Raw genomic sequence first — 15700 nt, 5'->3', positions numbered from 1 at the left:
AGGTGGCAAAAGGAAACTGAACATTAAAAAATCAGCAAATTAGAGCCACAATGAGATACTGCTTCACACCCACATGGAGGGCTATGATAAGAAGGACAGACACCTACAGCAACATGGATGGACCCTGAAAACGTTATGCTAAGTGAAAGCAGCCAGTTGCAAGAAACCCACATGTTGCATGATTCTATTTATATGAAATTCCAAAATAGAAAGTAGATTAGTGGTTTCCAGGGAATGAAAGGAGAGTGGGACAGGGGAATGACTACTAATGGGCACAGGCTTCCCCTCTGGGTGTGAAAATGTTATAAAATTGGACAGTGGTGAGGACTGCACAATCCTGTGAATATCCTAAACACTGCTGGGCTATATACTTCAAATGGGTGAATTATGTGAATTACATCTCAATAAAGCTGTTCCAGATAATACACATGGAAATCATAGTCCTCATAGATGCAAATGACCAGTAAAAAGACATCGACTTCCTTTACAAGAACAAATTCGAGATCTCTACATCAGCTCTACACACACACACACACACACACACACACACACAAACTATAAATGTTAGGGAAGTACAAACAAACAAAAAACCAGAAAGAAAACATGATCTTAGGTGAGAAGACTCGACCTTGTAATTTATAAATTTAATGGGACCCCCAAAAGAAAAGTCAATGAGTTTTTCTGAAATCAAGACATGGGGATTCCCAAATTTATATGGAAAAACAAACAAGGAGAGCCAGGAAAACTCTGAAGAGGAAGGGCAAGTGGGGAAAACTTTCATATCTTTCAGATATTAACTAAAAGACAACAGGTACTTCAATAATGGACAACAGACCAACCAATTGAAAAGTACAGTCTAGAAACAAACCCCGAGCCTAGAGGAATTTAATACATGATAAAGTAGACATTATGATACTGTGGGAGATGATATAAGCTTTTTAATAAATGGTGTTGGGACAAGTGAGTATTGAAAAAATATACAGTTGGCTCCAAACCTCAGAACATACCCTAGTAAAACACCAAATGAGCCAAGATGTAAGCGGAAAAGATGAAAGGACAAAAGTGCCAGAAGGAACTTTAAAACCTGAGATAGGAAGCGTCTAACTCTGACTCAAAACACAGAAGTTGTAAACAAAAAGATAAACTCGATTACATAAAATTAAACAGACTTTTGAAGGGCAAACACCACCATCATAAGGAAATCAAAACATACAGAGCCAACCAGGAAAAAATATTTGCAACTCATATCACAGACAATATATAAAGAGCTCTTAGAAATACAGAAGACCAATAACACAGTAGGAAAAATGTATAATGTTCAAAACACAGTTCCCAAAAAATATATATAAAATGACATTTAAACAAATGAAAAGATCCTCAAGCTCACTTGTAAAAGACATCTAAATTAAAACTATACCAAAATACCATTTCTCACCTATCAGCAAAAATCCAAAAATTTGACAACAGATCTCATAGGTAAGACTTTAGGAAAACAGTCATGTTCTTATATTGTGTGAGTAAAATATAGTACCAATCCTGACGGGAGAAATTTGTCAGTATCTTTTAAAAAATTACAGATGTACTCACCCTTTGACCATACAATCCCATTTATAGGACTCTCTCCCACAGATACACCTGCATGAAGACGTAATGACATGGCTCTAAGGTTACCCATTACAGATGGGTTTATAAACAGCAGAGGAGTGAATACAACCCAAGATTATGTCGGAGTTCTATAAATCATAGTATGCCAACCAAATGGAGTACTTTGGGACCATAAAAAAGACTGAAGATAATCTCTATGTACTAATAGGGAAGAGGGCTCTAGGATACATTACTAAGAGAAAAGGGTTAAGATGAGGAACAATATACAAGGTAGGTTATCTTTTGTGTAAACAAAGGAGGATAAAAGTACACTTATGCATACATACTTACTCTGAATCTACAAATGCAAGACTTAAAGGGTTAAATGCCAAGACACTAACGACAATGGTTATCTGTGAGGAAACAGAGTAAGACTTCACTGCACGGATCTCTCTATATGCACAGTCCCCTCTCCCCCGTCCATGATTTCACTTCCCCTGCTTTCAGTTATCTGAGGTCAGCTGTGGTGGAGAAGCAGATCATCTTCCTTCTGACATATGGTCAGAGGGTCAATAATAGCTCACCGCTACGTAGCTGTGCCTACGTCATTCGCTTCACTTCATCACATCACGCAGGCATTTTATCACCTCCCGGCACCACAAGAAGGGTGAGTGCGGTACAATAAGATATTTTGAGAAAGAGACCACATTCACACAGCTTTTATTATGGTATATTGTCATAACTGTTCTATTTTATTATTGGCTATGATTGCTACTCTTTTACTGTGCCTAATTTATAAAGTAAACTTCATGATAGGTATGTATGTATAGGAAAACACAGAGCATCTATAGTGTTCAGGCATCCACTGAGGGCCTTGGAACTTATCACCCGCAGATAAGGGGAGACGACTGTAGTTAAAGTTTAATTATTGTAACTTTCAAACATAAACGTAGAGAAAATAACAAATTCCTATATAACTGTCATCTAGATTTAATACCTACATAGTTTTGACTTTTTAGTCATGCAAATGCATTACTTATCCCCAAAAAGCTAAATTAAAATTTTCTTCTTCTTTTTTTTAATGTTTATATTTGAGAGAGAAAGAGCATAAGCAGGGGAGGGGTAGAGACAAGAAGACAAAAGATCCAAAGCAGGCTCTGCGCTGACAGCAGCGAGCTCAACGTGAGGCTCAAACTCACAAACCACAAGATAATGACCTGAGTTGAAGTCAGATGTTCAACCAACTGAGCCACCCAGGCATCCCCCCTCCCCAAATTTTTTTTAACTAAAAAGAAACTGAAAAAAAATTAACCTGATACATATGTCAAACTGCTGACAAACTCACCATGAGGGAGACTTTATTTTTAAGTACTTTAAGAACGCAGTTTTTAATTATATATCCTTAGTTGGATGCATTCTTCTAAGGATGACAAAAATTACAAAGAAGTATTAAGCTTCCCTTTGTAGCATCAGTATTTGTAATAATATAGGTCTTGGTATTTCAAAACATTATGCTTATATTTATAGGTTTGACAAGAAATGAAGATTTTGGGGAGGGGGCGCCTGGCTGGATCAGTTGGTGGAGGATGCGACTCTCCATCTGGAGTTTGTGAGTTCGATCCCCATGTTGGGTGTAGAGATGGCATAATAAATAAATAAACTTAAAAAAAGAAAGAAAGAACCCATAACCAGTAAAGAAATCAAATTTATAATAAAAAATCTCCCACCAAACAAGAGTCCAGGGCTGGATGGCTTTCCAGGGGAATTCTACCAACCATTTAAATAAGAGTTAACACCTATTCATTGGAAGTTATTCCAAAAAATAGAAATGGAAGGGAAATTTCCAAACTCATTCTATGAGGCCAGCATGACCTTGATTCCAAAACCAAAGACCCCAGTGAAAAGGAGAACTATAGACCAATTTCTCTGATGAACATGGATGCAAAAATTCTCAGCAAGTTACTAGTTAACCAGATCTAACAACACATTAAAAGAATTATTCACCATGATCAAATGGGATTTATACCTGGGATGCAGGGCTGGTTTAATATCCACAAATCAATCAGTGTGATACATCACATTAATAAAAGAAAGACTAATACATGATCCTCTCAATAGATGCAGAGAAAGCATTTGACAAAATACAGCATCCTTTCTTGCTTAAAAAAAAAAATCCTCAGGAAAGTAAGGATGCAAGAATCATACCTCAAGATTATAAAAGCCGTATAGGAAAGACTCACTGCTAATATATTTCATCCTCGATGGGGAAAAACTGAAAGCTTTCCCCTAAGGTCAAGAGCACACACAACAGGGATGGCCACTCTCGCCAGTTATTCAACATAGTATTGGAAGTCCTAGCCTCCAGCAATCAGACAACACAAAGAAATAAAAGACATACAAATCAGCAAGGAGAAATTCAAACTTTCACTTTTCACAGACAACATGATACTCTACATGGAAATCCCAAAAGATTCCACCAAAAACCCGCTAGAACTGATCCATGAATTCAGCAAAGCCACAGGATATAAAATCAATACACAGACATCAGCTGCATTTCTATACACCAATAATGAAGCAGCAGAAAGAGAAATCAAGGACTCGATCCCATTACGAATGCACCAAAAACCATAAAATACTTAAAGCAATGAAAAATCTATACACTGAAAACTACAAAAAGCTCAGGAAAGAAATTGAAGACACAGAAAAAAATGGATAAACATTCCATGCACATGAATTGGAAGAATAAATATTGTTCAAATGCCAATACTACCCAAAGCAATCTACATATTCAATGCAATCCCCATCAAAATAACATAAGCATTCTTCACAGAGCTAGAACAAACAATCCTAAAATTTGTATGGAACCAGAAAAGACCCTGAATAGTCAAAGCAATCCTGAAAAAGAAAACCCAAGCTGGAGGTATCACAATTCCAATTTCAAGACATATTACAAAGCTGTAATCATCAAGACAGTATGGTACTGGCATAAAAACAGACACTCAGATCAATGGAACAGAATAGAGAACCCAGAAATGGACCCAGAAACATGCAGCCAACTCAACTTTGACAAAGCAGGGAAGAATACCAATGGAATAAAGACAGTCTCTTCAGCAAATGGTGTTGAGAAAACTGGACAGTGGCATGCAGAATGAACCTGAATCATTTTCTTTTACACCAGACACAAAGATGAACTCAAAATGGATGAAAGACCTAAATGTAAGACAGGAAGCCATCCAAATCCTAGAGGGAAAAGCAGACAAAAACCTCTTTGATCTTGGTCACAGCAACTTCTTAATGTGTTTCTGGAGGCAAGGGAGACAAAAGTAAAAATGAACCATCAGGACCTCATCAAGATAAAAAGTTTCTGCACAGCAAAGGAAACAATCAGCAAAACTCAAAGGCAGCCAACAGAATGGGAGAAGATAATTGTAAATGACATATCAGATAAAGGATTAGTACCCCAAATCTATAAAGAATATATCAAACTCAATACGCAAAAAACAAATAATCCAGTGAAGAAATGGGCAAAAGACATCCAAAGACGACATCCAGATGGCTAACAGACACATGAAAAAATGCTCAACATCATTTATCATCAGGGAAATACAAATCAAAACCACAATGAGATACCACCTCAGACCCATCAGAATGGCTAAAATTAACAACTCAAGCAACAACAGATGTTAGCGAGGATGTGGAGAAATAGGAGCCTTCTGCACTGCTGGTGGGAATGCAAACTCTGGAAAACAGTATGGAGGTTCCTCGAAAAATTAAAAGCAGAACTACCCTATCACCCAGCAATTGCCCTACTAGGTATTTACCCAAGGAATACAGGTGTGCTGCTTTGAAGGGGCACATGCACCCCAATGTTTACAGCAGTGCTATCGACAATAGCCAAAGTATGGAAAGAGCCCAAATGTCCATCAACAGATGAATGGATAAAAAAGATGTGATGTGTGTGTGTGTGTATGTATGTACACACACACATATGCACAATGGAGTATTACTCAACAATCAAAAAGAATAAAATCTTGCCACTTACAACATGGATGGAACCAGAGTGTATTATGCTAAGCAAAATTAGAGAAAGACAAATATCGTATGACTTCACTCATATGTAGAATTTAAGATAAAAACCAGATAAACATAAGCGAAGGGAAGCAAAAATAATATAAAAACAGGGAAGGGGACAAAACAGAAGAGACTCTTCAATATAGAGAATGACTTGAGGGTTGTTGGAGGTGGTTATCGGTGGGGGATGGGCTAAATGGGCAAGGGGCATTAAGGAGGACACTTGTTGGGATGAGCACTGGGTGTTATACATTGGGGATGAGTCAATAGATTCTACTGAAATCATTATTGCACTATATGCTAACTAACTTGGATGTAAATTTAAGGAAGGAAGGAAGAAAAAGATAAAACTGAGAACTTAGTGAAAGCACAAGGAAATGAACACTAAAGTAGTCAATTGGAACTCTAATTTGTAATAATACGTATTTTCTAGCTCCGTCCACTGGAATTCCCTAGCAACAAATCACCCCTGTAGCAATAACCACCCCTAACCCAAAGATTGTGGTCTCTAATACCATTGTTTGAGACCACTGAAAAGTCCAAGATGAGCCTCAGGCATTTTGTGCCGTTTAGTAAGAAAGCTTTATGGAGGTCCTGTCAAAGGGTCACGGCAGCTAGCTGAAGGGGTTCTCACTGCCTGAAGAATGTAACGAAAAGATTAATGACTAAAATGCACCAAATCAATTAAAACAAAAAAACAAACCCATGCCTGTAAATGATAAGAGGAAAAAACTCCTTTCCCACTATTTGGAAAGGCTACTATACAACTCCTTACTTTGAAAATTAATGATTAAGGATAGAGTATTAGCAAAGATACTGCCTTTCCCATTAGAAGAATTCTTTCAGGATAAGCAGACAGCCCCCGTAGACGAGAGCAAACGCTATACAAGAAATGAATTCGAAAAATATGACTTCACAAAACCTAATGAACTTAAGATGACAGGCAAGACTTATCATTTGGTGCTAAAACTTTTTGGTAAATGGTCTACACGCCACAGTTCCGCCACACAGATTGCTTTTGGTGTCAAAGTGGGAAAGGGAACTAGACAGTGAAGGGTTTGGAGCTGCCCCAACCCTAATCCAGGAGTCAATCTTAGCTTCTCCAAGAGGAGGTAAGTGGAAGGTAAATGAGGTGCACAGAATCACTTCTGGGGTATTCTACCTAACTGGTGGACTTGAACCCACGGAACCTTTAGATACGGCAAATTCAGGGGCTGGAGAAGCAAGCGCAGACTGAGAAGGTGAGAACTGCTAGAAGTAAGCGCCCATTTCTCCAGTGGGAGCCTGGGCCAGGCCGAGAGACTAAAACAAAGACACGACTAAACCAGACACAGTGCGTGGTCCCCACTTAAATACTGATTTCAATAACCGGTCTCCAAAGGACATTTGGGGTCCAATTAAGGAAATCTGAATATGGGCAAGGAATGAAATGAAATGAATTTTCACTGAAATACAAGACTGAAAACCGTTCATTGGAAAAAAGCAAATTACAAGACAGTCATATATCATCTTGGTTTTCTAAAAAAAAAAAAAAAGTGTTTGTACATATAATATGCACAGAAAAGACCTGCAATGTGTAACAGTGGTAATCTCTAGAGAGAGGAAAAGAAAAAGTGTGTGTGTGTGTGTGTGTGTGTGTGTGTGTGTGTGTGTGTGTGTGTGTTGCTTGCCTGTATTTTCTAACTTTTTATAATGCACTGGTAGTGTTTCCATAACAATACATTTTTTTCAAAAGACATTAAATAGGCTTTGAATCTTACAATGCTAACCCACGAAAGGCATGATGTCTTATCTTTCCAAAATATGCTGTCTGTCCATTCTAGCACGCAAGATTCTTGGAATGACTTGTGAACACTCTTTAATTTTGAACTTCAATGCTAAAACGATTCTCTCACAAATCAAAGGTTTCTCCCCCAGACTCACACTATAGTCAGTCTTTAAAGGGGTGCCAAATGCCTCCTCAAGCACTTGACCCCCACTTCCCTGGGAGAAGACGTTACCGGCAGAGTTCAATAACTCTCCAGGAGCAAAGGGAGCCTAGCAGGACTTAACACAGCACTCAAGCCCCAGGGAGGAAATATTGGGCCAGATATACCCGTTGGCAGAATGCACCCTTGGACAATAAAGACACACTCACACCCATTTACAAATCCACTTCTCAGGATGACTTTTCTCTTCAACTATCACTCTCAATTTTAGAAGATACATTGTATGCTCTGAAAGGGTGACTTCTTCAGGTTTCTATATTGGAGCTTCATTCAAAAATCTATATGAAAAAACTGTGCTGTACAATCATCCATTGATTCAGCAAGTCTTAGGAAGTGTCTGCGGTGTGCGTGAAGGCAACTCGAGTTGAGAACAGATACAACCACAGACGTGTTCTTATCTTCACAGAGCCTACAGTCTAGTGGGGGCGGGGGCAGGTGGAAGTGGGTACATGAAGACTGTAAGTGCTGTGAAGGAAAAGAACAGGGCGCCCAGAGATCAGAAGAGGGGCACCTGCCTCACACTGGAGGAAGTGACATTTCGGTTATGACTACAGAGGGAACAGCAGTTAGCCAGGCAAGAGGCAGAGAGGATTCCAGGCAGGGAGGCTTGAAGTAAAGGTGCTGGAGCAGGAAACAGCTGGGAACAGTCACAGACCTGGGAGAGGCCTGGACAGGGCAAAGAAGGGAAGCCTGGCATAAAATGAGATTGGACAAATCAGCAGGGACCGTGTTGTAGCCACAATATTCAGGATTTTGCATTTTCTCTGTGTGATGGAAGCAGGTGGACATCTGAAGCGGGAGAGAGATGAGCTCTAACTTACATTTCCTATCACCATGGACATGGGCTGGAGGTTCAAGAATGGACACGGGGGACAGGTCAGGAAGACAGTCCAGATGAGACACTATGGTGGTTTAGACTAGGCTAGAAGGTTCCAAACTGCAGCCCTCTGAGGACCAACCCAGCCAGCCTGCTTTTGTAAATAAAGTTTTAATGGAACACAGTTTCCTTCACTCACTTATGCATTGTCTACAGCTGCAGAGCTGAGCAGCTGTGACAGAGACCATTTGGCCTGCAAATCCTAAAGTACAGTTGACCTTGAACAACACAAGGTTGAACCACACAAGTTCAATTATGTGAGAGTTTTTTACAACATAGTACCGAAAATGTATTTTCTCTTATGATTTTCTTAATAACATTTTCTCTTCTCTAGCTTAATCTGTTATAAGAATACACTTTGTAATACGCATCTAAAACGCATGTTAATCAGCTGTTTATATTACCAGTAAGGCCTCCAGGCTATTAGTACAGTTTCTGGAGAGTCAAAATTCATACATGGATTTTCGACTGTGTGTTGATGCCCCTAACCCCACGTTGTTCAAGGGTCAACTGTACTTACTATCTGACCCTTTCCAGAATGAGTCTGCTGAGCACTGGGCCAGGGGATGGCAGTATAGAGAGAAATGGATACATTCACTACATACAAGTGGTCCTTCATTATTCGACGATTCTGTATTTGTGAATTCACCAACTCACTCAAATGTATTTGCAATCCCAAAACCAGGACTCAGAGGGCGCTTTCACAGTCATTCCCAGACGTGCCTTGACACCCTGTGTTCCCAGCTGAGGTCAAAGGAGGCCACGCTCTGCCTTTTGGCTTCCGCTCTCATACTATATGCAAGTATACTTTCCACTGTCTATTTAGTACCATGTGGTTTGCATTTTTTGTGGGTTTCACTGGAGATTTAAAAATGACCCCCCCAAGCATAGTGCTGAAGGACGATCCAGTGTTTTTCAATGTAAAACCGCTGTGATGTGCCTTACAGAGAAAATACATGTGCTGGTAAGCTTCATTCAAGCATGAGCTAATAGTGCTGAGGGCTTTGACTTCAATGTTAATGAATTAACAATATACATTAAAGAAGACATCTTTAAACAGAAGCACACATAGACCAGGTTACGTACTGATCAGCTGATGGAAATATAACCAGAGGCTTTGGAGGAAGCTAACCTAGGAGCAATGCTTCAGTATTTGCTAATTCAGTATTTGTGGCTGCTTTACAGAACATAACTCTGGGGAGAAACAAGAATGGCTATATTTGGGAGGTAAAATCAATAAAATTTAGCGATAGATTAAATTGAAGCAAAATGAAGTCAAGAATGACTCCCAGGTCTCTGATGTTAAGTACTAGGTAGGAGATGGTGCCATTCATGGAAACAAAGAATCCTGGGGAAGGCACATATTCGGAGGGTTGGCCAAAATTTTTTTCTTTGTACGTGTTGAATATGATGCCTGTGGGACATCCAAATAGAGATGTCAAGTCGATTGTTGGCTCTATGACTCTGGAACTCAAAAATATAAGTCTAGGTAAAGGTACAGGTTTGGGAGTTATTGATACATATAGATTATAGTGAAAGCCCTTGGAAATGATCCGTCCCCTGGGAAGAGTGGAATGCCTTCTTCCTGGAGGAAGGGGTGGGTAAACCTAAGTCTTTATCTGGGTGGGTGGATTTGTTTGCCACAAAAAGACTTCGGGGAGGAACATGATCTGGTGGCACATATCTAGAACCCAAGAAATGTTCACACCCCTTGACTTAGTAATTCTACTTTGGAGAACCTCTCCTGAAATTCAGACACACTGTAACGTTACACTGAATAAACACTGAGAAATATCTCATGATAGTAAAACCAGAAATAACCTTAACATTTGGGGAATGTTACACTGACAAAACTATTGATTATTTTCCTCTTAGATTTCTTCCACAGATTCTAAGCTTAGAAATTTCAGCTCTTCCAGAGGTTTAATAAATAGCCACTTCTATTTCTATCAAGCTTAAAAAAAAAAAAAGCCAAAACCAAAAACCAACGGATTATTTACCTTTGTCTACTAAGACACGCTCTGCTTCAGGGTAGGGTGGAGAGCTGTTCCTGTGTTCTGTTCACTGAGGCTCACCCAGCACCTAGAACAGTGCCTGGCGTGTTGAACGCGCTCAACAGAATTTGGCTGAATTTAACCTTTTAGTCACGTAGAATGTATGTTGGTATAACGGTGTGAGGTGAGAATATCCATTGGTTTTTTTCAGATTGCGATCAGATGGCCCCGCTCCCACCTGTCCAATCAGGGTTCCTTTCCCCCCTGCTTCACGGCACCTCCCCTGTCATCTATTAAATGCTCCCGGATAACAGGGCCTTCAGTCTGGCTCGTGTGCTCTGCCCCACCCGACGGGCCTGTCAAATTTTGTGCCAAAACTGACGTTTTTATGGTTTAACACATGGTAGAGCTCGCCCCTTTGTCACGCTCCTCTGTCAGGCCGGACTGTTCCATGCCCACTACCTCATCCCTCCAGAACAACAACAGAAATCTGTTTCTCAAATTTTATTTAATTTAAAAAAAAAATTTTTTGTGTTCATTTATTTGTAATATTCATTTAGTTTTGAGAGAGAGAGAGAGAGAGAGAGAGAGAGAGACAGAACACGAGCAGAGGAGGGACAGAGACAGAGAGAGGGAGCCACAGAATCCGAGGCAGGCTCCAGGCTCTGAGCTAGCTGTCAGCACAGAGCCCGGCACGGGGCTCGAACTCACGGACTGTGAGATCATGACCTGAGCCAAAGTCGGATGCTTAGCTGACTGAGCCACTCAGATGCTCCTGTTTCTCAAATTTTAAAACATTTATGTGGATTTTGATTGAAACAAAGAACAATTACATTTGGAGGGGGGAAAAGCCAAAGAAAGTTTGTTACTCTCTCATCTAGGAAGGGGATGGGAGGACTTTTCCACCTTGCAGCTCTAGGCCGATGGTCAGGGATACAGGCTCTACGTCCGAGCGGCCTGGGGTCAGCCTCAGCTCAGCTGCTTTGGAGATGCAGAACCTTCCCGGGCTTCTAACGCGGCAGCAGAACCCACCCAGCCTCGAGGACTCGGCGAATTCATTTGCGTGAAACCTTAGAACAGACCCGGCCGCGGCTAGGGCCTGGTAGGGATTAGCTGTTATCATCTTCCCGTAGCATTTTTTTTCTTAGAGGCCTCAGTAAGATTGTTCTCAGATATTTTATCTGTTTTGCTGCTCAAAGGGGGTTCATGTCTCGGCTGCCCTTTGCTATAATCCATCCTATCTGCCAGCCACCAGACTAAGCACTAGATCACCATGTCAACGTGATTCTGAAGCAGCAGCAAATGGGACGTCAGAGCCTCGGGGACGTGTGTGTGACACTAATGCTTTAGGACCATCAGTCCCCACTGGGATTGCCCCTTCTCCAAGGAGCCTAATCATGCGTCTGCTTGTCACCTGGGGCACAGACCACTCCAACTCACCTGAGGGGAGCAAGGTGGCCTGCCGGTCAAGACAAGGGCACGCTCTGGTATCAGGTGGGGTTCGAGCCCTGGCTCTACTAGTTACTGCTTATGAGACATGAGACATGTTAATGTCCCCAGGCCCCAGTGTCCTCTTGCGCAGAGAGAGAAGATCACAGAGCTCTTTATGTTAATGACAATATATTATTATTGCAAGAATGTGATCTGTCCAGTCTACTCTAGGACCCCAGGGCCAAACCAGATGAATTACAGACTGGGCTCTGGAAGAATGAAAGAAAGAGAAGACGGGCCCTCGGCTCACCTGCAGCCAGAGGCCGGAAGGCCAGGGCTGGAGTTGTACATTGTCCTGTGGCTTCAGGAAGTTTTGGCCACAGAAGGGCAGTAGAACTGAAAATAATGCTAATGTCAGGTCTCTGATTCTCCCTCCTCCAAGGGAAGTTGTAATCAAAGCAACTGCCACCTTATTTCAAAGGTTTACTGATTTTTCATTCTGAATACATCCATTCTAAACTAGGGGTTCTCAATCAAAAATGCAAATTCTCGCGCCCCACCCCAGACCTACTGAAACAGAAACTCTGAGGGCGGGGCCCGCTGATGTGCTTTAACAAGCCCTCCAGGTGTCAGCCGAAGCCAAAGTCTGAGAACCACTTCTCCAAACCTTTCCCTGCGCAAATGGACCCAAAGGAGGGTCCCACGTGCTCCTCCACCTGGACCCTCACACCTGCGAGGATATCACAGCGAGTGAATACACAGCCAAGACACAAGTCAAAGAACAAAGAGCCTGGCTGTAGGCAGACGAGTGGGAAGTAATAAGTAGGTGGAACCAGAGAGGTGAGATGACATCAAGAAGGACAGCAGTAGGAGAGGCTGTGCCCGCCAAGGGCTCACACAGACGAAGCACAGAAGCCATCTGATTTACTAGGCTCTCTGTCAAGTTTCATTGTGGGAGGAACATACCGGTTATGGAGCTACCCTAGCAAGCAACAGGAAATGGGTCAGTTTCATCTAGTGTGCTTAATGGAGCCGCCACAGTAGAAGATCAAGGCCGAGGAGGAAAAGGAAAGCTGAGTATCCAGTGAAGCAACTGACAGCCAGGACTCGTATACACAGGAAACATTCCATGTTGCCTTTGTTGCCCCAAGTTTTACAGCAAGAAGTCCCCTTATCACCACTGCCCTTAGAGCGGGGGAGGGATGTCCCCCAGGTCAAGAGGTCCGCCCCCTCGCAGGCTGCGCACTGTCCTCTCCTGACCATGCCCAAGGTCCCTGCTTCTAGGCCTTCCCCAGGGCCCAGGGGTGCAAGTTCTGGTCATGTCAATGAGGAAAAAAAGGACTCTAAACTCTACCTGGGAAATCAGAATTTTAAAAAACGAAAAGCTGTTTAACGACTGGAGGTCCTCTGAGGTTCTCTGAAACTCGGTTCGGTTGTACCGGGTTTCTCTGTGATTGTTCTGTTTTTGTTAACAAGTAGCTTATATGACAAGTTGCAAACCTCAGGGCAACAACTTCCTCGAAGAAGACTCTAAACACCGGAGCTGAGGGCATGGGGCCTTGCTTTCCTTGGGAATGGAGGAAATCATCCCTCCGTCCGGGCTCAGGGACACACTGTGACCTGCAGGGGGCCCAGGGGAAGCACAGGTCAGCAGCTCCCTGCTGGGCAGGTCTGGGGGGGAAAGACCAGGGGCTTGGACAGCCTTGTCTCTTCCAGTTAGATCTGGGGGGGAAGGCCAGCCTTGTGGGAACCAGTACCCCCAGAGCTCGGTTTGCTGGTGCAGCCCACCGAAGCCCCACTTGGTGCCCTGAGCTGTTTGTGCACACACACTACCCTGGGAGCCAAGAACCCTGGCTCTGCCTCCCCCCTTCTCTCTAGGCGACATTAGGGCAGCCTCTTCGCTGCTCTGGGCCTCAGTTTCCTCCTGTGTCAAAGGCTGATTGAATGTGTGAAGATCCCACTGGGTTTATTACTGTGACCAGTAAGGTACTGAGACACGCTGATGTCGATGTGGAATGTGAGAGGGCCTAGAAGAAGAGATTCTCTGGAAAAACAGAATAAATATCATGGTATTGCCAATCCTTGCAAGCTTTCCTGATCCTAGGTCACCGCTGTACGGTGTGGGGAGGAAAGTGAAAAGGAACAAACATGTGCTGAACCCTTGGGTCAGGCCTGCGCTACATTTTCCTCCGTGGCCCCGGCAAGGGCCCCGGGTCCGTCTGCATGGTGCCCGCACCGTCCACGGCAGCATGTGGCTTCCCAGCACGGCTCACCCTCTGGTTGCCACATTCCACTATTAGATCCAGGCCAGGAAAAATTACCTTGTTCAAGTAGCATTTTGATTATATTGGTCCCCGTTTCCACACCATAAAATGTCTCTTGAATTCGAACCCCTTTTAAACCTTTCAACAACTGATCCCAAACACTTACCGTTCTCGTCTACTGGCCTATTTTGTGCTTACCACTCGAGCCAAGCAAAAATTACTTTGCAAATGAATTCCATTATGCTCTCTGCTTACCCACCTTGTTAAGCCGACACAGGAGCTCCTGTTGGCTCTCTGTGGAGGAGCACCTCGCTCATCCAACGTCCTTGGAAACAGGCTGATCCACAGAACTGATCTACGTATATTAATTTCCCATCTTCCAGAAATTTAACCCTGTAAAAGGCCTGAAGTCTTTCTGGAAGTAAGTCATGGTAATGATTGAGTAAAGAGTTTCTCCGTTTTAACTACTTTCTAAAGGAAACATTTCTGTACAGCGTGAGAACCTCCCAGTTTCAGGTAACGGAACGTAATGAATATCGATTAATCTCTCCCTGACCGCGCAGGTCAGACTTCATGACCAGCAGTAACCATACTGTGCCGGGGCTGCGACGGCAGTGGTTCAGGGGGCTGAGCCGGATGTGCGCTCTCCCTCTCCCTGTAACAAGCCCCCCCTGGAATTTACTTTCCTGCAGAAGTTGCTGTCAGCCCGGATTCTGGTGAGTAGCTACAGTCACACAGAACTCAGGAGGGTGTCACTGGCTGCCTTCCTGCACAATTTTAGGAACTCACATGCTGGTTTTTGTAAGAGCTCTAGAAATTCTTCATTAGAGTGGGGAAAAAAGAATATACTTCAATAATCAGCAATAAACCAGAGTCTTCCAAGTCTCCTGACCATATGACTTCTAAGAGGACTGTGCGCAGGCACACATACCATTGAAATTTGCTTCTTTTTAAAAAAAATTTTAATATTTATTTTTGAGAGAGAGAAAGAGACAGAGACACAGAGAGTGAGCAGGGGAGGGGCAGAGAGAGAAGGAGACACAGAATCCAAAGCAGACTCTAAGCTCTGAGCCATCAGCACAGAGCCCGATGTGGGGGCTCGAACTCACGAACCGTGAGATCATGACCTGAGCTGAAGTCAGACGCTTAACCCACGGAGCTACCCAGGCACCTTGAAATTTGCTTCTTTAATGCTTTATGAAACTAGAAGTTCTACATAGAACTGGCATGATAAGCTCTTGGAAAAAATTATTTTATATTGTGAATAGCAACTCCGTAGGTTGAATCAATGAGATAATACTGATATGGAGGAAAATGGTAAAAATATAGAAACAAACCTTGCTTTGTCAGGATGCAATCTATAACTGCGTGAACCAAAAGTGCTTTTCTCCCCAATGTTACGGCGGCGTCCATAGCCATCTTTTCCCAAGGATGGCGCCACTGGCTGGAGGAAAATGCCCTTGTTCACTCACGTATTAGACGGCATTCTTT

The 15700-nt window shown here is 42.6% G+C and overlaps 1 protein-coding gene across 2 annotated transcripts in view; it reads right to left on the bottom strand.

The window, feature by feature from the left end:
* Nucleotides 1-15700, bottom strand: part of HIPK2 (homeodomain interacting protein kinase 2) — a 176917-nt gene extending 161217 nt beyond the window's left edge. For both annotated transcript variants that reach the window (XM_029922732.1, XM_029922739.1), the window contains exon 1: nt 15547-15700. In XM_029922732.1, coding sequence (XP_029778592.1) covers nt 15547-15628 — 82 coding nt within the window. In that variant the 5' untranslated portion in view covers nt 15629-15700. The remainder of the gene's footprint in view (nt 1-15546) is intronic.

This window comes from Suricata suricatta, chromosome 2 (assembly GCF_006229205.1).
Source record: "Suricata suricatta isolate VVHF042 chromosome 2, meerkat_22Aug2017_6uvM2_HiC, whole genome shotgun sequence".
In the NCBI taxonomy this organism is placed as follows: domain Eukaryota; kingdom Metazoa; phylum Chordata; class Mammalia; order Carnivora; family Herpestidae; genus Suricata; species Suricata suricatta.
This window is presented reverse-complemented; position numbering and strand designations above follow the sequence as displayed.